Genomic DNA, 26,225 nt, shown 5'->3' on the forward strand with positions numbered 1-26,225 from the left:
CAAAGTGTTTGCGTTAAAAGGTTTTGTGGTGGCTTTTTTAAAAAAGATGTTTTTCCTATAGGGTTCCATACGAGAAGCAAGGCAGGTGTGCGCGCTCGCATTCGGAGAAAGCGTGTTTGCACCTTCGGTAGCCCCGCCAGAGACTTTAAAAAAAAAAAAGTATCACGGGGCGCAGCGTGTTGCGCGTGTAAATGAACCGCTCCTTCAAGGGCGAGGTTGAACTGCTGAGAGCCGGTCGTCCGTGGCTCCTCCAGCAGGCGGTGGGCGCGCGTGTGGTGGACACGCCGGGCCTCTAGACGCCTGTGAAAGCCGGGCGGGGGGGGAGACTCTGCACGTGCTCTCTACTCGCTGGAGTGGACGTCGTATGCATGCGGAGCGTCTCTCTCGGTGTGTTTTTAGCCCTGTGGAGCGCAAGCACCCAAGGCATGCGAGCGAACGAGAGCGTGGTCAGTGCCCAAGGCAAGCGAAGGGACAGGCTGGAAACTAGGCGGTACCCCGTTTTGCCGGCATCGCTGGATGCGAGAAGCGCGTCTGGGTTGCCCCTTTAAGAGCCTCGAGTGCGCGCAAAGCCCTCCTCCTCCTCCTCCCCCCGCGCGTCCCCGCCTCCTCTCCTCGCCTCTCCTTTCTCTCTCTCTCTCTCTCGCTCTCTCTCTCCCTCTTCCGCTCCCGCTCCCTCTCCGCTTTAAAGTCTCAGCCAGGATCCAGGCTCACATGTTACTTCCTGTATGGAAGAATGGAAAGGTTCCAGCAACAGCAGCTCTTGCCTGACTCTGCCTCGCCAGCTTTCGCCGGAGCCCCAACTTCCAGCAGCGGGATGGATTGAAAGCAGCTCCGGGCAGCCCGCCTCGCCGCCGCCGCCACCACCGCCGCCGCTGCTGCCCTTCTTGCTCCGGGCTCCCCATCATTTGGGAAGGGGACAAAATCCTCCCGCCTCTGCCGCTCACTGAACTGCCGTTGGCAGGAATGCCTTTTCCCCTCTGGCCTGCCGAGAGGCTGCCCGCATGAAGAGTCCGAGCCTGACCGAGGGGCTTTTTTCTCTCCAGCTATCCTCGCTTGGCGGCTTGGAGCGAAGTTGGGAGCTCCGGGCGCCCGAGTTTCCCCGCAGCAGTTCGTTTGGCTTCCGAGGCCCTTGAGCGGCGCTGCTGCCTCTGACTCAAAACTCCGGGAATCGGGCGTCTTTGCACCCAAGGCGGCGATCCCAAACCGTGCAACTCCGGAGCGGAAAGCGAAGCTGCGTTATTGCGCTTTGGGGAGTGTGAGAAGGACTGGAACGGCGCGGAGCTGGGAGTGGGGGGGCGGAGGCGGCCGTCCAAAGAAAATAGTCAAGAATTGTTCTCCTTTTGTTTCCAGCCGAGGGGGGGGAGGGAGAGGGAAGTGTACAAGTTTGGTCACCCTCCACAAGTTTTGTGGGGGATTTTTTTTGTGTGTGTGTTGCCTTTTTATTTTTATTTTTAATTTTTGGAGGGGGAATGCGTGAGCGTGTGTGGAATCCTCGCCTTTTTTGTTTTTAAATCCGTTTCAAGAGAGCTCCCCCTCCCTCTTGCTTTAATTTTTTTTTTTCTTCTCCGATGTGCGGTTTTGGACATGCGGAGGCTACTACAACCGTGTTGCTGGATCTTTTTCTTGAAAATCACCATCTCCGTGCTCCACTACGTGGTGTGTTTCCCCGGTGAGTGGCAATCGAAGCCTGGGATGGAGGGCTGGAAAGAGGCTGGGGGGAAGGGAGGGCGGGCGAGGGCGCCAAGGAACCCCGCAGATGTCGCCCCGAGTCCCGCCTCTCTCTCTCTCTTCTTCCCCCCGTTTCGGTGGACGAGCCTCTCGCTCTTGGCTTTTGCACGCCTGTGTGCTCCGCCGTCATTCGTGGCCGGCGGGCTGTGTACGGTGGGTGCGGGCAGTTTGGGATCCAAAGGCAGGGGCGAGAGAGAATGCATTGCACGATATATATTTTCCCCTCCCCTTCTTGGACCCGATCTGTCTCCTCCCCGAGCAGGGAAAAACCGGCTTTTTCTTAGAGATGAGGCGGCTTCGTTCCCGCGGAAGCTCTGGGGGCTCCGGTTTGGATGGGGTGAACCGGGGAGAAGGAGGGGAAAAAAAAAAGACCTTTGAGCCTGGCTCGCTGCCCTTTGCCGTTTGTTCTCCGGACAACTTCTGCTTTTGATTTGCGCAGTCTTCTTCTGCCCCTCTTGTGCCTTCGCCCTTCTGTTGGAGCGATGTGTGGAGGGGAGACCTTCAAACCAGCTGCTTGCTGCACTTAATGCGGAGTAATAGGCTTCCCTCCACCCCCGCCTTTAATAGAAAGTGAATGTGTCTGATTTGGTTGGTTCTTCTCCCTGTGTTTTATCTGCCACGACTGCTTGCTACTCAGCCTTCCTTGCTGAGTAGTGCTTTCCATTATCTTTCTCTTTGAAGTAGCCACATGGAGAGTACTGTATAGTATCTCTTTTCTCCTAATTCTCCCCCCACACACACACACGCACACACATCCAAACTACTGGTTGAGCTTGTTAAATGTGTAGGCTTGGTTGGAGAGTCAGAGAAACTCCATCTGAATGTTGGAGAATTGGCTTTTTTTAAAAAAAAAACACTGTTGCCATAACATGCATCTCCCTGTCAAAAATTCTTGTGCTTATTTCCTTCTACATCATCAGACTTGGATTTCTTTTATTTTGGCCTCTTGGTTGCCCTGCTGAGGTCTGGCATTTGGTGCAATGCTTTCTAGGCAGACCCTGAGTGTGGCAGAGACAAAATGCCAGCTCTGGATGTGTGCTTGGTGGTGGTGGGGTGTGTGTGTGGTGGTGGTGGTGGGGACAGCGGGAGAGAGAAACTAAAAAAAATCCCATTCTCAAAAATTGGGTGTGCAAACTAGCCATATCAGCCAAGTGGAAACAAGGTGGATCGTGTCTATTTTGGAAATCACTGGGTTCTCTTAATTTCTTACCTTGACTTTTGGCTTTCCTATATAGCTGTTTGTGCATCTTTTTATTCTGTTGAACTTGAAAGGTGTCAAGCCGTTGACCTTGGTACGGATGGAGAGGGGAGACATAGAAGAAGGTCAGATCATGCTCTCAAGGGTGGAGAGAAAGTATCAATTCTGACATTTTAGATAGATTGCCTAAAACCTTGTCCGAACGGTCCCTTTCGGGCAGTTCTGGAGTCTAGCCAAAGTCATTTTAGGATGATGGGCATTTGCTTGACCCATCTGATTTCTGACATGCAGGGCTGTGTGTGTGTGTGTGTGTGTGAGTGAGAGAGAGAGAGAGAGAGAGAGAGAGAAGGCATTGTGTTTGCCTGTTCTCTTGGTAGAAAACATGCATGGTGGAAACATTGTTGGAAAAATTCTGTAGTGCAGGATGGATTTTCGTTTGCCCATATCCGTTTCTAAGCTGATCCCAGAGCCCAGAAAAAGTTAAAAATGTCAGGGAAGCTTATGTCTTCTCTCTGAATGATTTTCTCACCCCACCTTCATACTGTAACACAAATGGGCCAGCAGAGGCACTGCTGAGTTGCTTGTCTTTTCTGAACTGCATTCAACATATGTATACCCCAAAGTCTCCCAACATGTGTACACTGATCAGATAATGCTACATTTCAGAACAATTCCTGAAACCTATATTTAAGGGAAGGAAGGGTGTCAGCTGCTCTTGCCGTTTGCTCTAAATTTCAGTACAGTTTTGCACATCACAGCTGGATAGATGATGAATGCCTGGAATTTGCCTATTTATTATTAACAGTGCATAAAATGCCCACAAGGATGGGTTTGTAACAAATATTCCAATGTTTATCAATTTGCCCTTTTCCATTTTTTCTTTATAGAAGAGATGATGACTAGCAAATTTGAATGAAAATATTTATCACTGGTACAAGCAACGTCTTCCTGCTTGTGTTTTGTTAAAAAAAGCTTTAAAATCATTTGTTTCTTAAAAATATTTCAAGGATCCTTAGGCTAAGAAGAACTGTAAGGAGCAAAATCACATTAGTTTATTCCAATCCCAGAAAATGTAATGGGACTTCTTTCCATTCTAAAATACATGGTATGAATTTTGGAATGGAAAGAAGTCCCATTACATTACATACCATGTATTTTAGAATGGTACCCTTAAAAAAATTATAATAATCTAAGTTTATCTAACTCTATACTGTTCATATTTGTAGTGTCTACACTTCTTTCCTGATTTTACCCCCAGTACTTTTTTTTTCCTTAAAAGGCTAACTTAATATGAATAAGCTAATTTGATAAAACAACTTCTTTTCTTTGTTATGGTTGGCTTAAGTTTTTTTTTACTTTTCATTAGCACCTCTTTATAGCTATGATTTAAGACAGAACACAGATCTTTTTGATGTTAATGTTTATAGCTAATACATGCATAAGATGAAATAAAAAGATGGATAGGAAAAAAAGACTTGAGGAGGTTGCAATTCTTTGATGAGATGTTCTAGCTAAGGAGCAAACCTCATTGAATGTAGTCTTATTTCTTCTAAAAAATGCACACAGGATTGTACTATAAAGGTTTAAAAAAATCAGAGATCAATAACACCATAAAAAAGTTTAATCTTACCGGAAGCATACCCCTTTTATACCTTTTTCCAGCCAATTCAGAATGAGCCAAACAGAAACGAGAAGGCATGGGGGAAAAACTTGCCTCTGTTTGCTATGCTGCTGCTTGTGAGAAAGAACCATTTATCTTCTTTGTATTGATTCCTTCTCGATTTCATCCTTCCATGTGATGCCTTTCTTTCTGACGCGGTTATATATTGTACAGTAATTTCACCTAGAAGGCAGGCTGTGGGAACGCTACAAGAAAACAAGCACTGATGTAAGTTTAATGTGACACTGGTAGAAGACTGGTGAATGTATATCGGTGGAATCTAAATTAAGTAGCTCTTTCTGCAATAGAACATTTTATGGATATTCTGTGCAGGGTCCAGCTTACATCTACAGTCTACTAGGACAAATGACACTTAACAACAATCCTGGCTATGCAAAGGGTGAATATTAAAATGAAGACACTGCTAATTGAAATCAGTGCCTCTAATAGTACATAATGGTATGTTTTTATGGTTTTAAAATGATAGTGGGTGTGCTGCTGAAGTGAAGTTGTGGGGTTTGGTGCTAACAGTTAAAACATTTACGGAGATAGAATACTTTGCACCAACCTCTGCTTCAGTCTTTGGCTTGGAAAAGAATTGGAAATTGAAAATAATTAAACCCTGAAGAGGCACTGATAATGGCAACTTCACATTTTTATAGTGCTTTATTTATTTCTTCAGCTAGTTTGATTGGTAGGAAAAGAAGATTACTTTCTTCATAGTTTTTAGGTTGTTAAATTTACTCGCTCTGGCGTGACTGGTAGTTCACTGCTAGGTTGGCGATAGGATGTCAACCTTTCTATGTTGGTGGAAGGGACTACATTTTGGAAACAGTACTTTTTCTGAATGGTTGAGGCCAACCAGAGCATCTGGAGAGTTTTATGAAGAGCCTGCAGGCCAAGCATGGTGGGAGTTGTGATCTAGCACAACTGAAGGGCAGTCATGTTGGGAAGAAAACTCCTGAAGCTATCTCTGTTAAGATCTGGAGTAAAAAATTATGCCAGATGCAGGGGTATTCTATTGTAGGAAGTTAAAAACTGCCAAGGTACTTACATATATTTATGTGTTTCTGTATTTTTACTTTAACTGTTTAGTCACTGGAAAGAAACATAAGCCATACCTTCTTCAGTTATGGCTTGTCTAATACATCACAGTTGGGTGGCTTTAATTAACATTGAATCATAAACCGTGACAAAAAACACAATAGCTGGCTTCACACTGTGTAGCATCTCATAAACAAGCATAGTGGTGTAATGCCCCGCCCTTATAGTTTGTAAATCAGAGTTGATGTTCTGCAAAAGTGATCAGTTACGATCAGTATCAAGGGTGCCCAGCCTGTGGGTCGCAGCCACTAGTGGGTTGTGAGGGATTTGCAAGTAGACATGGAAATGGCTGGTGAGCGCACGTGTGCACACATGTCCTCACTTTCACGAACAGTGGGTGAGTATGTGTGCACTCGCTCCATTTGCATGAGCAGCGTGCATGTGTGCATGCTGCTCATGCAAATGTAGCTGCACACATGTGCGCATGCCAGCCACTTGCATGAACCATTCCCTCCCATCCCCTATAAACATTGGGAATTCTGCAATAAATCTATCCAGAATTACATATATTATCATAGTATATGCTTACACTGTTTTCAGACACATCTAGCTGTGTTTTAAAATGGTAGTATCAGAAACTGTAAATCTGTGTCCCTCAACCTCGGCAACAAGTAGATGTGTGAACTTCAACTCCCAGAATTCCTCAGCTAACATGCTGGCTGGGGAATTCTAGGAGTTAGAAGTTCACACTTTTTTCATGCTGCCAAGTTGAGAAATACTTCTGTAAACAGTCATGCTGAGATTTCCACAGTACAATTTTTGTCCTTTTTTAAAAAAGAAACTAGAGTGCAAGAGTGATAGAAATTGAAAATAGGTGAGCATGGAGGAATTTGCAATGAGAAATCATTCACATACCACTGAAGTTGACAGGTTTTACAAATGCACAGTAAAATACGTGACAACAACTGCTGGAAAAACAGACTGCAATGTGAGCACATGTGGGTGGAAGGAAGTATAAGATGCTGAAGTTGGCCGTGAGAGGAGAGACAGCAGACTGGAAAATAAGAAGTAGCCGGGCTGCGGCCTTCACCTAAAAAGTTAAAATGAACAATCCTTATTGATTAACCTGCAAACTCATAATTCTTAAGTCAAAATGAGCCGATGTGTAACTTGTAAGACTAAACGATAAGCAAAAGACGTGTTCTTAATATGGGCATCCATGGCTACATTGCTGTTCATACTTATTATGAAATATTCTTGCCTGAAATTGTTGGGCTTCCCTTTGTCTTTTTTTTTTAAAGGTTGTTCTAGAAATGTATGCAATTTTTGTTTGTGCTTGGGGTGGTGTAAATAAATATAAATAGCTATTTGAGGTAAAGAGCTACTTGAGCAATAATAACTGAACAACTATATTTAAACAATACATTTGAATTCTTAAAACCTGCTTTGATTTCTTTAATATTATTGGCAATAGCTGAAGAAATTGTCATATATGAAACTGAAGTCATTTAGTAGTTCTTTGACCCTCTAATTTTGGATATTTTGGGGGTATAGCTTCATTTAAGTGAAGTCCATTATGATCAAAGGGATTTGAACAAGATGCTTTATAGCAGGGGTGTCAAACTCATGATGACATGTCACATGACATATAACTTCCCCCCCTTTGCTAAAATGGGGTGGGTGTGGCCAGTGCATAATGCATCTGGCCCGTGGGCTGCGAGTTTGACAACCCTGCTTTATACGTTGAAGACATTGATAACTTCAGGTTCTGTACCAAGCCACACTTTTTCAATCAGTTGTCTAGTTTATCATATATTCAGCTGTAAATCATGGATTGTTATAAAATGGTAAACTATCCATTAACAGACTATAGTAAAGTAAAACTAAAGAACCTAAAGAGTATGTATTACTGTAGTGCAATGAGTCATGTTAAATGGTGTGATTTGCATGATTTTGCAGACTCAGTAGTTCATTCAACAAATGTTGGTTAAACAGGCTTAACACATTATGTAGATGGTCCCTTGGGATGAGTTGTCTAAATATTCTTAAATTTAAATTTCATTGGTATAGAAAAGTTTTCAGCAGATGGCAGCATCTAGCTACCCTTGGCTGATTTTTAAAAAAATAAAATTTCAGACTTAGCTAGTATTAGGATGGGAGGCTACGAGGAAACCCTAGACATTAGATCCAGACTGGAAGTTGAAAATTATCCCAGAAGATAGCATGATAAACCCACTTTCCTGCTGTTGTCAGGAAAACAACTTGCAAATTTCTATTTAGTCAGGCTCAGTTCAAAAGACTCTTTGACTTCATGGAAAGAAAAAAAAACACATTTTTCAACAAAACGTTTGTGTCGCTTCCTATTCAATAAGATTAAATCTAGGGAAATCTAGTTTAAATAATGTTGAATTGGCTTACATAGCCTGTGTGGAAATTTTTGAAAAGTATTGGCTTTGCAGTATGTATTTTCTTAGGAACTTCATTTATTATTTCACTCTTTCCCTTGGGGGTTGTTATTGAATTGTTTTGGAGCACATATGCAGTTTTTTGAGGCAGATTTATTACAATTTGAGAGATTCTGCCTAGTCAAGATTTTTTTTTTGTAGTTTTACCTTTCTTACTGTATCCGTAAGCGTTTAAAAGCCAGTTCCTTGCATCTTATTCATGTAAGCTATTTAAGTTCCTTTTTTTAAAAAATGTGCTTGAAATGTGGACTTAACTTACAAAAGGATTTGGGATGTCCTTTAGAAAGCATGGAATATAGAACAGAGGGTCCTCTAAGATTTGTCTTGGCCCCGGAGCTTGTTGGAAATGACAGATCTTACATTTTAATGACTGCTTTTTCCTTTTCCCCTCATGCGCTGCATTTTTCTGGAAATGTCTAATGAAGTCCTTGAAGATTAAGGATGTCAAGTATCTCTGTCTTCTTTCCTAGGCAATAGACATGAACTTGTAAGCAGGCTTCAGAAGAAGAAGCGGCTGAGGGAAGACTTTTGATATCGCCTGGCAAGTTTATGGAAGCTAGTTCTATAGTTAATGATGCAAGGGTGTAGCTTTTGAAACCTTGCAGAGTCTTAGAAGCTGAGTATCACAATAAATATAGCTTGGGAAGGGAGAAAAAGGGGTTTTGCACCCAGGCTAGCGTGAAAATGTTACATCTGGTTTTGGAGTGGGCATGTAAGGTGTGGAAAAGCTAATTACTAGTTATAGAGTTTATTTTATTAAGCATTTATATCTATATATCCGTGTCTATTGACATATTTGTAGGCTCCATTATTTGAAGATGTTATAAGTGCTTATTTTTTTCCTTGGAGGTTTTTAAAAAAATAAAATAGCTTGTTACAGAAAATGGATTGTGTTTCCACATGGAATAGCCATCACCCTCAATCCAAGGATCTTGATAGTCTTGATGCAATATTTTGGCTAGAGCAAATAAATGCTTAGGTCTCAGCAGGAAGAGAAGACGAGAAAGAAAAATTATCAGCTGCATATCAGGACTGCTTGTAACTCATGATATGCTTAGAGTACCAACATTCTACCAGTTGGATTTCAGATGTTGTATTGCCAAATGCCCTTTTAATGGAAACCTTTGCTTTTTTTAAAAAATGACACAGCATTGTAGTCTGGTACTTTGTAATCAGTTATAAGAGAAAAAGGCTAAGATTCTATACAGTGTGATGAGAACTGCTTTTTCATACCAGCAGATTTCAGAAATCCTGTTAGTTCTGATTTTAAATCTTCCATTGCTAGTCCTAACTACTTTGGTAAGTGGGGAACCTAGTTATCATATTGATAAATGCTAGTAGGACTAATTTTCAAGTCCGTCTTGGCATCACAAAAAGGAATTAGGAAAAGAGGCTAGTCTTTCTTCCTATATTCAGTTGCCCGAATATAGATTTCTCATTTGAAGGTGAAATGCTCATTGGAATTATTGTATTATAATCTTAAAACTCTTTCTAATCTTTCTAATCAGGCCTCTGAGAGACTAATGCATTGGATAACTGTTTGTAATCCAGGTAGTTACATTAAGTCTGACAATAAGATGCTTAGGTTTAGATAACGTAATTCTGGGTGATTGGACACTGTCAGTATCCAAACAAATTTGCTTTTTCAAGATATGGTTGTTAGCTGCTCTCAGTAGAGTCATATGCTGCTGCTCTTAACATTCTTAAGGACTAAGTTAACCAAAGATTGATAAACTACTAGATCTGACCCTCTCTGTTGTAGCCCTGGAAATTTAGATTTTCCCCTTTCATTTTTTTAAAATTGGACCATCAAAACAAAGGCTCCTCTGCTTTACATATAAAATGATTTGTTTTTAAAGCAATTTTAAATTAAATTTAAACAAAGCTGATTCATGCCATGGGTAGCTAGATAAATTTGAGAAAAATAAAGAAGCTTAGAATGGAGTTGGCAGAGATGGTCAAACTGGCTATTTTGGGCAGAGATGGCAAAACTGATAATTTTGATTAAAGAGAAGAATTTATCTAGTTACTGTATGTTTCTACTTAAAAATGTTCGACCTGAAACTGAAAAAAATGAAACTTTGATTTTAGGTTTGGAGGATTAGAATGATTTTGTAGCTATAATTGGCTTGAAATAGGGAAATTGTAAAGCAAAAGGTTGAGGGGTTTATTTTTGTACTCTACTGCACTGAAAAAATGTTTTCCTTTGCACCCTTCTTTCTCTTAGCTTGTATCCTTTTGTATTTTTATCTTACAATAAAATTCAGTAATATCTTAATAAACAAGCTTACACGAATACTTTCAAAATTGGTGAATGGTTCCACTTTGTGTAGGGTTTAATGTATATAATCTGTAGAAAACTGTATATAATCAGGTTACTTTGTCAACCAGAGGTCCTTTGTAGCTTTGGCAGCCCAACAAAGGTTGGGGAGAGGGGAATTGGGCCGTGCAAGGAGTGGGCTGTTGCACATGTGCACGTAGCTCAATGTGTGTAAGCAGCAGGCTGGCTCGCATGTGCAGGCATGGCACCCCGCCACAAGTCCAACTGCATGCACACGCTGCAGCCCAGGGGTTGGGGACCCCTATTGTAAACAACTTGGATAGTTATTTTTAAATTGTTTAATAAAATTAGATATAACGGGTACTGCTGATGTACAATTCCTAGAACATCCCAGAAGTAATAGTGATGATGTTGGTAACTGTATTGACATCTGAGTGGTTATCAGATCACCATCCCTGCCTTAATAAAATATAGAAATATAGTTCTATGACTCCCTTTGTTGTTGGACAATGCTATGAGGTAGCAGAAGCCAGGTTCAATTCAAGGTTTCCTTTTTTTTCAGAGTTCAGTTTTCTAGCTATTAAAATGGCCATTTTGAAAGGTTAATGTCTTGCATTCTGTGTTTCTGATTGCAGTTTTGGCCAAGTCTTAACTACGCAGGCTTCAAAATTGCAACCTTTTGCTTTTTCATATTTTTTTTTGCTGCTTTTAAACATCTTGGAACATATATTAGAACGTTAGACATTGTGTTTTTTTAAAAAAAATCCTTACGTTTCATGCTCTTCTCTTTATTGGCTTTCTTTGCAGTAATAAGAAACAATCAAGCAATCCATAGCCTGTTTCTCGTAACGTTGGGAAGATCTGCTTCTAAATATTACCATGGGGAAATCTTGCCTTCTGATAATGCACAATCAGAGACCACTATTTCCAAAAAGGAAGTGGATAGGTTGTTCATCAATAGTGAAATGTTTTTCATAATGATTATCAATGAAATCTCTTTGGCAGACGTCATTCTGTTAACTAATGGTATTTTTCCTTCAGGGATGGATGAGGGGCAGACAGCGTGCCACAACGGGTTCTATCCAGCCACTAGCTTTTTAATTTTCTTGATTTAACATGTCTTTTCATGGTTCTGTGGTGGACCTCCCCATATTTACAACCCAGATCCTGTTGCTGTGGGGCACAATAGCTCAGCAGTTAAAGACACTGAGCTTGTCAGCGGGTTCAAGACCTAAGTGCTGTGCAGTGGGGTGAGCTCCTGTTACTTGCTGCAGCTCCTCCCCACCTAGAAGTTCGAAAGAATGCAGATGCAAGTAGATAAATAGGTACCACTTCGGTGAGAAGGTTACAGCATTCTGTGTGCCTTGGTGTATAGTCATGCTGGCCACATGACCACAGAAGTTCTTCGGCCAAAAAACAGATGAGCACTGTGCCCTAGAGTGAGACAGAGGAAATCTTTATTATTACCTTTTCCGATTGCTGATCCCGGGTCATGTGACTGCCTGTCAGGTACTTGGCAGCTTTATGCCAATTTTTATGGTTGTTAGCTGCATTCTGTGGTCACATCGTGGCATTTTATGATGGTTTTGTCAAAAACTGGCATTTACTTCCGGTTTTCACCAAAAATGACTTGGAGCTATCAATGGGTTTGCTTAATAACTTATCACAAAACAAGTCGTAAGTTGGATTAGTCATAGGTGGCCCACTTTACAAAGGTAATGTAGCCTGCCCATTCCGTACGAACATGTTTTCTATTTGTTTGCCCTGTGGCTTTCTTCAAGATGATGTCTTTCCTTATTGGCCTAATAGGATTTTTTGCTTTTTATTTATTTTTTAATGAAATGTGTATCAACAATTGGCTGCCCATCTTATTTGAATGAACAGTGTAAACTGGCCCTGGGTTAACTGTGATTCACATGAATGTGAAAGCATCCAAAGCATCATTGGATGGCATCCATGGAATTCCATGGCCCTGTAACAAAATATTATAATTTACTGAATACCAATTCCTGCGAAATGTCAGCATCATTACAATGCAGCCAGTGTTTCACAAGATGGCAGCTGTTTTCACAAGATGGCAGCTGTTTTGCTGTGTCATTGTGCAAGGAGGGGCTGAAAAAATCCAAGCCATGGGCTACTTCATTATTAGGCATTTTTAGTAAACAAGAGCACAAGTATCTTTGATGTAGGAATTCTGTGATTAGGACCTACAGTGAAACAATCAGGCTTCAAAGTTTGTTTCAGGAGGAGAGAAAAAAAACCACAGGAACAAGCATAATTACAACCAAATGCCAATGTGAAATTTGGTGATCCCAAAATATCTCCCTTTAATTTGGGGACATTTTTTTATTCCTGATTTTGGTAAACAGAAAAGTTTAAAAGAGACAGATTAAAAAGAACCCTGTTATATTTGACTGCTTTCTCCATCTTTGGATAGCAACATATGAAGTCTGTTTTGAGTTTTGTGGTTGTGTCCTTTTATTAGGTAATGACCAATTCCTGCATTTCACATTGAAGTGACCCAAACTGAACCTGAGTTCAGGCAACTTCTCAGCCTTATTTTCCTGAGCCCACACTAGGAATATGAGCACAATGTGTATGTTGATTCTAAATGCACCAAAGAGATGAGAGCTTCACCAAGACCTATCACAGTGTTCATTGTGCTGTTCTGTCATCTGGAGCTACAGCAACAATCAAATGAGGGGTTGTCCCGAGATTGGCTGTAACTTTGACACACTCAGCAAACTGAAGCCAGAACAAAGTGACTCCCCTCAGGTTTTGCAATATGTACAACTATTGGTTAGATTTATTTACTTAAAAAAAAACCCTGTGTGTCAGTACATGGTGATGTGGAACACTATGTTGATGTACAAGGTAGTCCCTAAAAATCTTAAATTGCATAGAATTGTGTGAGTGAGCCTGGGGTAAAATGTGATTACTATTTTCTTTATTAGGAGGGAATGTAGCATAGATACGGGAAAATTTGGTAACTTAGTTTACACATTTTGGTATAATCAAATGTAATAGAAAATGCTTTAAATCTTCAGTTGACTAAATCTTTAATAGACAGCAGAGATGAATATGTATGGACCCATCTGGTGATGACTATGGAATATGGAAGGCTGACTTGGAAGTTAAAAAGATAGTAAAGAATGTCAATTGACAAATGAAATAAAAGATGTAGATATGCTATATGGCTGGGAAAGTTAGAGAAAGGGGAAGAAAACCTCGTCGCCAGTAATCAACCTCCAGATAAGCAGGGATTAAACCAGACAGACAAATGGCAAACAACAGCCTAATCAAGGAACTACCAAAGTGAAAGCAACACATCCACTAATATTGTTGTATGTAAACAGACCAATCCCCATTTCCTTCTAGCACTGAAGATCTTACCTAGTTGAGTAGCCAAATGTCCGCAAGCAAACGAAGGAAGCTCAAAGAAGACTAAGGACCTCACCAGAGCATGTCACCTGAAGGTGCCTGTTCCATTGTGGTAGAGCTGAGCACACATGCAAGGAAGCTGTAGTCTTAATTATAAATGAAAGGTCTAAAACATACATGAGAAGATACAAATGGGTATCAGTTATATTGATGCTTACGATTACAGGAACCCAGTTTATATATTGTGCTCCATCAAATAATGAGAGAATCAGTGAATGTGAACTAGGTGGAAAAGATTCTATTAGCTGACATGAATGGATAGGTGGGAGTAAAACGAGGTACAGAAATAATGATGGGAGTCATTCAAAATTCCAAGAATCACTGCAAATGGTGACTTTTGAGCATTTATTTAGAAAATATCTAGTTAGATCAGGGGTGTCCAACCCGCAGCCCATGGCCCATGCAGCCCTGGACAGTAATACAGCCCCACAAGAGCGTAACCTTTTAATATTATGTGATTTATATAAATTACCTATATTTTATATATAGCCCAAGACAATCACTCTTCACTCAGTGTGGCCCAGGCAAATCAAAAGATTGGACATGCATGGTTTCAACTCTGCAGTTTAAGAATACTCATACATATGCATGATAAAGGGATAAATAAACATCCCAAAACATGGCTTGTTCCGTGTGGTGAAAGATTGAGAGAATTGGCATAGCATATAAGGGTGGAATGTAAAATTCTATGCTAGTGTCAGCCATGGATCTTGGACAAATTGCAAAGAGAGAAAAGGAAAAGGAGTTCTTGGGTTACAGTAGTGGTCCCCAGCCTTTCTGGCTCTATGGACCAGCAGTGGCGGCACGGAGGAGCGGATGGTTTTGTCCATGCGCAAACAGCTTGCACTAATGGAGCTTCCTGTGCTTGCCCGCCACTTGGGCACCCTGGTTGCCAACAGGCCACAGACGGGATTGGCGGCCCCTGAGTTATAGGATTGTCATCGCTAAGTGATGCACTTACAAAGTGTAATGTCATGTGACCGCAGCACTTTACAATGGCTGTCCTGGTTGCTATTGGTAACCTCAAGATAATGCTGGTTAAGTGGGAATAGACGGAAACCCCAGATAAAGAGCACAGGGGTGATGAGTGAATTCATGGGGGTAGCAGTGTAGGTCTCAAATTAGTAGGGAATGCTTACTGTAAAAAATGAGAATGGGAAAAGGTTAATGGTGTTTATAGAGGAAAATTGAAGAAATGTTAATATGTTAATGTAGTATAGAATGGTTGTGCAATTAATATAGGTGTGAAGACTACATCTGCCTGGTGATTAGAAGGATGTTATTCTTAAAGAGAAAATGGCAAGAATGAATATAAAGACTAGGATATCCACGAAGATCAAAAATGGACATTATTCTGACTGAATTCTGTTGGCAATTGTGGGAAATTTGGGAAGTGCGATGAAGCTTTATGCTGGGTAGGAAGTGTACAAGTCACATTTTTGATCTTCAGCGGGTCATTGAAAAATGAATGTGAGGTGTGAAAGCATTCTGTACATGCATTGATTGAGAAAAGCCATAAAGTGAATAGGCTTGAATATTCTATACCAGGGGTTCCCAACCTGGGGTGCTTGCACCCCCTGGGGGTGCAAGACGATATTCCGGGGGTGCGAGAAAAGTCCAAATAATAGGATATTGGCTGTATGTTGGCATTTTTATTTATTATGCAATGGATTAACTTTGTTTTCATTTTAGAGTTAAGTATTGTTATTTAGTGGCCGTCACATACATAGCTGAAAAGATTCAATCCTACCATATATTTAACGCGTTCAGTAGTTCCTAAAGTCTAAATTTCAGGGGGTGCGAGGTTCGAGTGAAATTTCTTTAGGGGTGCGGGGTGAAAAAAAGGTTGGGAACCACTGTTCTACACGAATATGAAACAGGATTGGTTGCAGAGTGCAAAAAGGGGAGACGATGGAATGCATGAAAATGAATGCTTAGCAACTGGCTCAAAACTGAAATGGATTAAGACAAAAATTAATGTCTCTCTGACTTAAATATGTTTATATATAAGTATGTAAAGGCCGCTTTTGGTCAGTTTTGTCAATTGGGTATGTAAACGTAGGTGTACTTTTGTATGCAGATGATTCTGTGGGTTCTAGTGGTTAAGGCATCAGGCAAGAAAGGGGGAGATCATGAGTTCAAGTCCTGTCTTGGCCATGAAAGCCAACTGGGTGACCTTGGGTCGGTCAGTCACTCTCATCCCAACCCACCTCACAGGGTTGTTGTTGTGGGAAAAATAGGAGGAGGAAGGTTTGTTTATTTTTTGCCTTGACTTATTGGTAAAAATCATAAAGGTGGGGCAGAAACAAATAAGAATCCCAGTGATTTGTAGTGAATTTTAGATTGTACGATGTGATAAACTATATAGATCTGAGAATGTATGTATTTGGAAACCAAGGTAGTTGCATTTGACAGAGAAAACTGAGTGAAGGCCTGTAAAAAAACAACCTAGAGGAAATAGATGTGAGTAACTTCATAAACGGTTAATTAAAGATGAGAAAATGAAATTTCAATGTGTGCAGGCAGGAAAGTTAGCATGTAGCTTGTGGTCTGTTGCATGTAAATACACTTGATAATCAAAAATTGCCAATTAAGAGATTATTTTTCTGCCTACTTTGTTGTAGACAAGTTGAATAAAAGTAAGCTGAATGCAATGGGAATAGGATGTGAAGTAATCAAAGAATCCAGAATCAATTTCTGCTGAATGTATATGGGCTGAATAGGAAGATGGGTGTCCAATACAAAAATAATAGATTGAGATGTTTTGGGCACATAGAATGAATGAGGATTTAATCTTAGTTATACAGTATAAAGGAAGAGGAAATGGATTGAAAGGGAGAGGCAGATTGTGTCATGGTTTGATGGAGTTGTTGGCATCCTCAGAAAGAAAGTAAAGGCACTGTATGAAGTAATGCATGACCATAGTTGAAACAAGAAATATAATTTGGAACAGAAGGGTATGACAGGTGTTGCAAACATTTTTTTAAAAAATATAGATGCATTCCCTATTTTCATATTTATTTATTTCCTCATCTTTTGGCTTAATTTTATTTTTTATTTTTTCTGGATTCCAAACACCAGGGAATCATGTGATGGGTATGCCTGTTTGTGTTTAAAACATTTAAAAACATTTTCCAGTGAAGTTTGCAATAAAAATACGGAATGCAACATAACAAAGAACCCAGTACAATTGTAACATAACAAGATAATAAAATTCAGTCTCAAAAAGAAAAATTGTGTAGAGAAAATAACCAAATAATTAAAATTTCCTGGTTTATGTAGATAACTTGCAATTGAGAACATTAAAAAAAAAACATCTGTCGTGTTAATGGAAGTAGTGGTGGATTGAAGAAAGAATCTTCAGATGAAAATAATTTTAATAGATAGATTTATTCCATCAATTCCAGCAATTCAACCTTGTGCTCTGAGCTTGCTTGTTTTCTTGCAGACATTTTATTACCTAACTAGATAACATCATCAGTGCTAGAAGAGAGTGGGATTTGCTCTCTGTTTATATACAAGAATTATTTTCTACTTGATTGGGATACTAACTTGGACAAGCAATCCAACAATAAACAATAGCCTAATCAAGGAACCATCAAAGAACACTCCCACCAACACCAATAGGACAAGCCCCTTGTAAATAAACAGAGAGAAAACCTCACTCCCTTCTAGCATTGATGATGTTACCTAGTTTGGTAGTGAAAGGAAGTATGCAAGAAAACCACCAAGCTCAGAGAGCACCAAAGGACCCCATGGATTTGTTCCTTTGGTTACATAGTCTCTAAATTCCTATTCTCTCACCTATTCTTTGCTATTATTTTTCGTTTATGTTTTTGTGTAGTTGTTTCTGTGTTAATGCTTATACCACCTTTGAATTATGGGTATGTGGAAGAGTCCCTTTCTGAACATAGGAAACTTGGGATATAGATATTTATTAAAATTTAGAACAAGGATGTTGAGTTGAGCCACACTTTTAATATTCTCAAAACTACCACATTTAGAGTTCATTTTTTCCTACCATTTGTAGTCTATAGTATATATAAATCAAGCTGTGTTATGAAAGGTCAATTTAGGCAAATAAGTTATATATTTATTTCCAATGACTGATGGGTGAAGAAAAAAAAAACCCTATATAAGAAATAGCTTTCTTGTCTATTTCAAATGCAGCTTGTTAAAAGCCATAACTTAAACCTGCCTGTTGATAGCTCTTGCATCATATTCTAATTGGTGAGAATAACTAAACTGAGTTTCTAAAATTAGTTGTTTGTTTTTCTTTTCTTCCATGCCCAAGGGTCTTGCATCAGACTATGTGGCTTGCATGTCAAGATTCCAGTTCAACACCTTTTCTCTTCTTTAACTATTTAAGTAAGTGTTAACATGTGTAAGTTTAGTGACAATGTTTTCAGAACCTGTGATTTGCCTTCAGATTGTTTCTTACTACATTGTTAATGCATAGTAGAAGTGTTTTTATTGTTTACAGTGAATAAAATCACTGTTATGTTTGTAAACCCACGGCTGCAAAATGTGGCACCCTTTAATGTTTGTTCTCTTTGGTTAAACATAGGGTGCTGTTCCTCCAAATAAATAGATCAAATTGTGCTTTCGGAACATTTGGGTTTTTTTTGAAATCCCAAGTCAGTGAAATAAATATTCTAACAATTTGTACAATGATGATTTTTCTCAGTAGGATTAATATCCCTAGGTTTCCCCAAGAATTTCTCACCTTCCCAAAAACAGGGGTACCTTGAAAAAATATTTTTGTGCGTGGGTTCACTTCAGAGAGTCTGGTTTCAGGGGAATAAATGGACAATTCTGTAGCATATTTAGGATGTAGATTTGAATAGAGTAGAGTAGAGTAGAGTAGAGTAGAGTAGAGTAGAATAGAATAGAATAGAATAGAATAGAATAGAATAGAATAGAATAGAATAGACTTCTTTATTGGCCAAGTGTGATTGGACGCACAAGGAATTTGTCTTGGTGCAAATACTCTCTATACATAAAAGAAAAGATATATTCATCAAGAGTTAACAATCATCAAGTACAACACTTAATAATAGTCATAGGGTACAATAAGCAATCAAATCATATTGGGAAACAGTCAATATAGATTGTAAGGATACAAGTGACGAAGTTGCAGTCATACAGTCACAAGTGGGAGGGGATGGATGATAAGGAGGGATGAGAAGATTAATAGTAATAGTAGTGCAGACTTTGTAAATAGTTGGACAGTGTTGAGGGAATTATTTGTTTAGCAGAGTGATGGCTTTCGGGAAAAAACTACTCTTGTGTCTGATTGTTCTGGTGTGCAGTGCTCTGTAGCATCGTTTTGAGAGAAGGAGTTGAAACAGTTTATATCTGGGATGTGAGGGGTGTGTAAATACTTTCGCAGCCCTCTTTTTGACTTGTGCAGTATACAGGTCCTCAACTGAAGGCAGGTTGGTAGTAATTGTTTTTTTTCTGCAGTCCTAATTATCCTCTGAAATCTGTGTCTGTCCTGTTCGGTTGCAGAACCAAACCAGACAGTTATAGAGGTGCAGATGATAGACTCAATAATTCCTCTGTAGAATTGTATCAGCAGCTCCTTGGGCAGTTTGAGCTTTCTGAGTTGGCAAAGAAAGAACATTCTTTGTTGTGCTTTTTTGATGATGTTTTTGATGTTAGGTGTCCATTTTAGGTCATGTGATATAGTAGAACCTAGAAATTTGAAGGTCTCTACTGTTGATACTGTGTTGTCTAGTATTGTAAGAGGTGGTAGTATGGGAGGATTTCTTCTAAAGTCTACTACCATTTCTACAGTTTTGAGTGTGTTCAGTTCCAGATTGTTCCAGTTACACCATGAGGAGGTTTCCTGTCTGTATGCGGATTCGTCTTTGTCTCGAATGAGACCAATCACTGTTGTGTCGTCAGCAAACTTCAGTATTTTAATAGTTAGATCATTTGAGATTCAGTCATTGGTATATAGGGAGAAGAGAAGTGGAGATAGCACACAGCCTTGGGGGGACCCTGTGCTAATTGTACAGGTATCAGATGTGATTCTGCCTAGCTTCACCTGCTGCTTCCTGTCTGTTAGAAAGCTTATGATCCATTTACAAGTGTCTTCAGGTACCGCTAGTAGGCTTAATTTACTTAGAAGGGTGTCTGGAATGATGGTATTAAATGCTGAACTGAAGTCTACAAAGAGATAGGTATTTGGAGATTCAAGGTGTTGTAGGATATAATGCAGAGCCATGTTAACAGCAACATCTGTTGATCTATTTGCTCAGTATGCAAACTGCGTGGGATCTAACAGTGGATCCATGATGGTTTTCAGGTGGGACAGCACAAGCCTTTCAAAGTTTTTAATAACTACAGATATTAGAGCAATTGGTCTGTACTCATTCAGTTCCTTGACAGAGGGCTTCTTTGGCACTGGGATGAGTAGAGTGTTTGAGGCAGGAAGGAACATAGCACATCTCTAGTGATCTATTGAAGATTTGGGTGAAGATGGGGGCCAATTGGTCAGCACAGATTTTTAAGCAAGAAGGAGTTATCTTGTCTGGCCCTGGTGCTTTTCCTGTCTTTTGTCTGTGTAATGGATCCTGCACTTCTTTTTCTGTGATCACCAGAGGTTATGAACCCAATGGGTTGGGGTTAATTGTAGGAGGATTGGCTGTTGTTGGTGTGTTTGAGATGAGGGTTGTGGAGATAGGTGGCTGTAGTTTCCTTTCAAACCTGCAGTAAAACATATTCAGGTCATCTGCTAGTTGTTGATTTCCTTCTGCCTGGGAAGGATGTTTGATGTAGCCAGTGATGTTTTTAAGAGTTTTCCACATGTTTGCTGGTTCATTTGTTGAGAACTGATTCCTTAACTTTTCAGAGTAGATTCTTTTTGCTGCTCTGATTCTCTTATTAATATGTTTCTGGCCTGACTGTATAGCATTCTGTCATCTTTTCTGTAGGCTTCCTCTTTGGAATGACGTAGGTACTTAAGTTTAGCTGTGAACCAAGGTTTATTGTTACTATATATTTACAGGTTCCTTGTTGGTACACATAAGTCTTCGCAGAAGCTGACATAACTGAACAAGGAGAGATTTAACCTGAAATAAGGAGAAACTTTCTGACAGTGAGAACAATCAACCAATGGAACAGCTTGCCCTCGGAAGTTGTGGGAGCGCCATCACTTGAGACTTTCAAGAAGAGATTGGACTGACATTTGTCAGAAATGGCGTAGGGTCTCCCGCTTGGGTGGGGGGTTGGATTAGATGACCTACAAGATCCCTTCCAACTCTGATTATCTGTTATCTGTTACCAAACTCCTGTATGTTTTCGATTTTTTTCTTTTGGCAGCCTTCTTGTATAGGTTGAGCTCTTTTTGAAGGGATGTCTGTGTAACCAAGAGGAAATCAGATTTCTAGCTTTTTTCCCCTACAGGTATTTAGAAAGCAATTAGATATACGTGGATAAATACATCAAATGTATTTTTTCCTTAAGAAATTAGGGTGGCTTATATTGAGTTTCACATAGGAGACATTTAGGTATTATAATTTATAATTTCAAGGACCAAATCGTAACAGCTCAGCCAAAGGTCAAGGACTGCACCCAACAATCAAACACGTTGATTCTACCTGCAAAATTATTGCAGATTTTTAGGCTTCAATATGACAGAAATTAAAATAATTAATGGCACTTAAATAGGTGATTGACAGTATTCATAGTAACTGGTGGGATAGTCATATTTGTTTTTAACTCATATTAAATATTAACAAGTTTCTCTCCTGGCTCTATGTGCTACTTTTTCGAGTGTGGCATCAAGCCCCCAGAAAAAGTTGTGACTTCTTCTAATAGGTAAAAGACTTCCTGTGCAATGTTGGCTAGAAGAAGCCTTTGACGCCTTCTCTTATTACTTTCTGTTACACAGAGCTTAAGACTAATGGTAATGAAATAGAATTTCAATTTGTAACCCACTCATCTGTGTCAAGATTGGATTCATTCAATTCCGTCTTGTTCGTGTGTGCATGCAATGTTGGTGCCACTCAGGGAGAACATGCTGATAGCACTTAACATTTAATTGCTTCTCTTGATTCTGTTTGTAAATTAGAGCCTTAAAGAATCTGGAAGAAGGCTGCTACCGCATCTTAATGTCTGAATTGAAATATATAAATAGAACCCCAAATGCTGGAGCGACAGATGAAAGCATGCTTTCACATAAACTCAGTTGTGTGCAACATCGTGCCTTATCCTTTAAGAGAATCTACTCGTTTTGATGGGTTCCTTCGCTTCTAGCATTGCCAAGAGAAAATAGTTTTATGAGCTACAGTGTATTTCAGTCTTAGCCAGAATGCATATGGTAGGTGGAATCTACTGAGCGAACGAATTCCATTTTCACCCTGAATTCTCCTACAGATTGAGTGTAGCAGGTGAGTGAGTAAGATGGAATAAGGGTTCATGTTACTCTGCGCATGGAAGTTTTCTTGCAATTGGTAAAACGTGGTGAAAGAGTCACTGTATTGTAACACATAGATTTAATTTCTCACCTGGCTGCAAAGATCACTAGTAAATTTAGTCAACTAAGTTTGGCCCAATTTCTACTTTCTGCTTTTCTTTTACAAGAGTAACAGGAGGAGGAGGAAGTACTTTAGAAGAAAGGGTAATGTGAAGCAAAATATTTGAATGTCTTTTTTTTCCTACATCCATCCATAAAAGCAACACACATACTTGAAAGTTCCTTTCGAATCCTTGAGTAATTCTTAAAAAAAAACTCCATTAAAGCAAAACATTTCATTTAGTTCCAAATGCCATCATTTGTCTTACATAAGATATTTACACATGAGATCTTAAAGTTATGGCCCACCAGATGTCTTGAAATGTGGTCCTTTAAAAGTTGTAGTCAAATCATGTTATTTGATATTTCAGAAGGGGAAAACAAAATGAAACAAAGGGGTAATTATGAAATTAGTGTAATTTAATTTTAGTTGACTCTGACTATAATGATGTATATTTTGTTGTCCTGGCCTCAAACAATTATTGTAGTGTGTATGCAGTTCCTCAAAGGTCAAGTGTGTTTGTTGACTAGAAAAAGAAAGGTTTTCTGTGGTAGATCCTATATGTTGTCCAAAACCCAGAATGTGCTACTATAGGAGTTATGCTGCCTTTGGGAAAGGAATCGGGTCCTTTTCCTTTAACCTTCCTGCTTGGCATTTTCAATTTAATTGTGACTTGACGGCACCATTATAAAATGTGATGGTTTTGCTTTTTAATTGTTAATCCTTTTCAGTGCCCCCTGGGCAAAAAGGTGGGACCTGAATTCTGTATCTAAGTAAATAAAATGTTTGAAGAACTATTCGCCTTTTCATTCTGTTACATGAGTTGAAGCGTTCAGGGATTTACTGGTGTCCCCCCTCCCCCCCATCATCTGAAATTTGCCCACGGCAATCTCCTTCATATTCCTTGATACTTTTGCTGTATGGGACTTGGTTTGCTTACCTGTCTCTTTATCTCCACAAAATCTGCAACTAAGACAAAAGAAGACAAGAAAGCTTTTGATGTTGACTGAAAGATGGAGGGTAGGTGAGGTTGTTGTTTTTTTAAACAACTCTCCCATCTGTTAGATATTTAGAATTATTATTTCTCTGTACGTGTGATAAGTATGCTTAGCCCTTTCTTTTTCTTTTTTGCTTTTGGGGTCTTATTTTCTCAAAACAACAAAATTTGGGTCAGTTAGCATGCAGGATAAAAATACTAGTTTTTCATGTTTGTTTCTGCCTATAATTTTTCCTCAGAACCCATCATTAGTTTCAAATTAATAAAATCTAAACAACTAAAAATTCATTCAAGGAATAATTAAGGTCCATGAAAAGTACATTCATCTAAAAAAGAGAATCTCAGGTTTGAAAATTGCAAATCCTACACAAATACGAGGTTTTGTATCTGAACTTGTGGAAAGACTGTTGGAAGAAACTGATCAGATGAGAAAGACGGTAAACAGAGTTTAGAGGAAACTGCTTGTTATTGTCCCTATGGGAATAGAACCTGGGGAATGAAAATTATTGATCTAACTACAGGTTATTTTTCTACTGTCTCTAGTAAAAATTTAAACGGGATGATGGGGATCTGGCTTCTGTCAGAAAGAAGCTCTCTTCTCTTCCAATCTACCCCAACAATATTGGACAATTTAAGGAAGCCCTTCTGGCAGATTACTGGCACTCGAGTGTTGTAATAGCTCCTAGTTTCTTTCTCTTTGGAAGAGCATTGACATATCAATCATTAATCTACCTGTGTATACGGATTGGAGCTGGTGGCCACATTGCAGTTTTATTACAAATAAGAAAACATGAAATGTTTTTTTAAAAAACCCACCCATCTAACTTTAAATATTGTAATATAGCCTGTGTACAGAGAGATAAATGCAGAACTGCCCTGGTCAGCTGTTGGCTGTAATCCAAGAAATAATACATTTCTCTGGCAGACCAGAAGGAGGCAGTGATCTGCTACAACAATATGCTTTTTGCGAGAATCTTCAAAAAGGGAAAGAAATAATGCACATTTGCACCAGAAACCCCAAAGAAGAAATAACGTTTTCAGGAACACGTGAAGTATGAACAAGAGCCTAGGTTAAGCACTTGGTTTTAAAGTAATAATGTTACTTTTAGCATCATACTATATATAGCAGTAGAAATTTTAAAAAATGGGTACAAACACATCAACCTGTGTCTGTAGAAATAAGCACAATAGAAATAACATTTGTTGCTATGTTTCATTTACCTGGATCCAAGAGAAAGAAGAGCTGGTGCATATGTGACCAAGCGTCATCGCTCCCTTATGGGGATATATATAGCACGCAGACTACATTCACAACAAGCTGTCATCCTTTTCTTAGATACATAGTGAAGGTTGCAGTGGATGGCCTTGTGCTGAGACTTCTCACAAATACCAGCCTTAAAATTTAAACAGGTATATTTGTTTACTTGATCTAATGCATCCCAGAAGCTTACTCAGCTTGTCTTCCCTCTGCCATCAACCATCCAGTGATATGGGATGGAAACTTCCCTAGAATTTTTGTGTGGGGGAAAAAACACCTGCCTCATATCACAGACAAGGATGAAAGCTGGTGCAAGATGAACTGCTTCCAGTGCATACAAAGCAACTTCTACAAGGGTCTTATGAGCAGATTAAATACAGTAGCCACCATCTAAAAACATTCAAATAACTTCAGTTGTATAATCATACCCTGATCCTTACTATCAGCTGCCTTAGAGTTCATATTATGGTTCATACCCTTTTATACTTTTTGATGAGATACAGAAACCCACCTCTCCTCTTAGTCTCCCTGGGAGCCTGTTCTTAGAACTTAAAAGGCCTGGCCTTGTGTGATAAAGTAGTGTTCTGTCCTCACTACACGTTAGTCTGTATGCAGCTCAACATGCAGCTAAACCCACCTATCCTTCAATAAAAGACTGTGTGGATGCTGGATGCTTTATTGAAAGAACAGGATATGGTGAAACTGGAGAAAATAGGGATACATACAATGAAAATCAAATACAAAATAGACAGTATTGAGTTACTGCTGAACATAACAAATACAAGCAATTTAAATCTCATCAGAAATGCTCTCTGTGTGGGATGTGGGTGTGTTCTTGTGCCAAGTGCCACAGATTAAGATGGATTCTTCTATGTGCTTCTCCAAATGCTAAAGGAAATGCACTCTGGCTTCCCAGCATGCACTTGTTTTGACAGTGCAGGCTGATGTGTAAATGGATGGATCAGCTTCAAACAATGTACTTGGTATTTTTCTCTCTGGCCACTAGATGGGGCTAGAGAGCAAAAAGAGTCTATAAAACTTATGTACTGGGGCATGACAAGTAGCATCTTCTAATTCACCTGTGTCAAACTCGATCGCATCATGTGAGGTATTATGATGTTTTTTGCCTTTGTGGAGCCGGGGTGGGTGTTGGACCAGCCTCTTCTAGTTTAATGTCCCTCAGATCTGCATTTGTAATATGTACCCATTAGAATAAAGGACTAAAGTGAGCATTGGAAATGCACTGAAAGCTTTCCAAGAGTCCTTGAGAAAATAATTCCCAGACCTACTGGTGGAGCTGTGAGCATATTTGTGAAAACGTGTCATCTGCTAATGCAGCATCAGCTCTGCGGATTACTGGAGCTGCAGCTCTCCCTGGGGTTGCAGAGCCCAACACTTTTAATGTAATGAGTCTCTTGCCTCCTCAGAGCATAGCTTGTTTTTATTGTTCTTTTTGGGCTGCCAGGTTTTAGTCTGTCTATCATACTTCATAGAATAAACGATTGCTTTGGATAAAAAAAAAAAGGAAAATAAAATGAGAATGCAAAGTTGAATTGAAAAGTTGAGCTCTTGTGTAATTATTAAACTGCTGGATTTGATTTGTTTCTGATTTCTGGATTCTTATCTTG

The 26,225-nt window shown here is 39.5% G+C and overlaps 1 protein-coding gene across 3 annotated transcripts in view; it reads left to right on the top strand.

Annotated features, from left to right (window-relative positions):
• Positions 1 to 631: 631 nt before the first annotated feature.
• PTPRG (protein tyrosine phosphatase receptor type G) overlaps positions 632 to 26,225 on the top strand; it is a 683,006-nt gene continuing 657,412 nt past the window's right edge. For all 3 annotated transcript variants that reach the window (XM_026721752.2, XM_026721760.2, XM_087923573.1), the window contains exon 1: positions 632 to 1,669. In XM_026721752.2, coding sequence (XP_026577537.1) covers positions 1,585 to 1,669 — 85 coding nt within the window. In that variant the 5' untranslated portion in view covers positions 632 to 1,584. The remainder of the gene's footprint in view (positions 1,670 to 26,225) is intronic.

Source organism: Pseudonaja textilis, chromosome 2 (assembly GCF_049901715.1).
Source record: "Pseudonaja textilis isolate UNSWEBS1 chromosome 2, rPseTex1.2, whole genome shotgun sequence".
Taxonomy (NCBI): domain Eukaryota; kingdom Metazoa; phylum Chordata; class Lepidosauria; order Squamata; family Elapidae; genus Pseudonaja; species Pseudonaja textilis.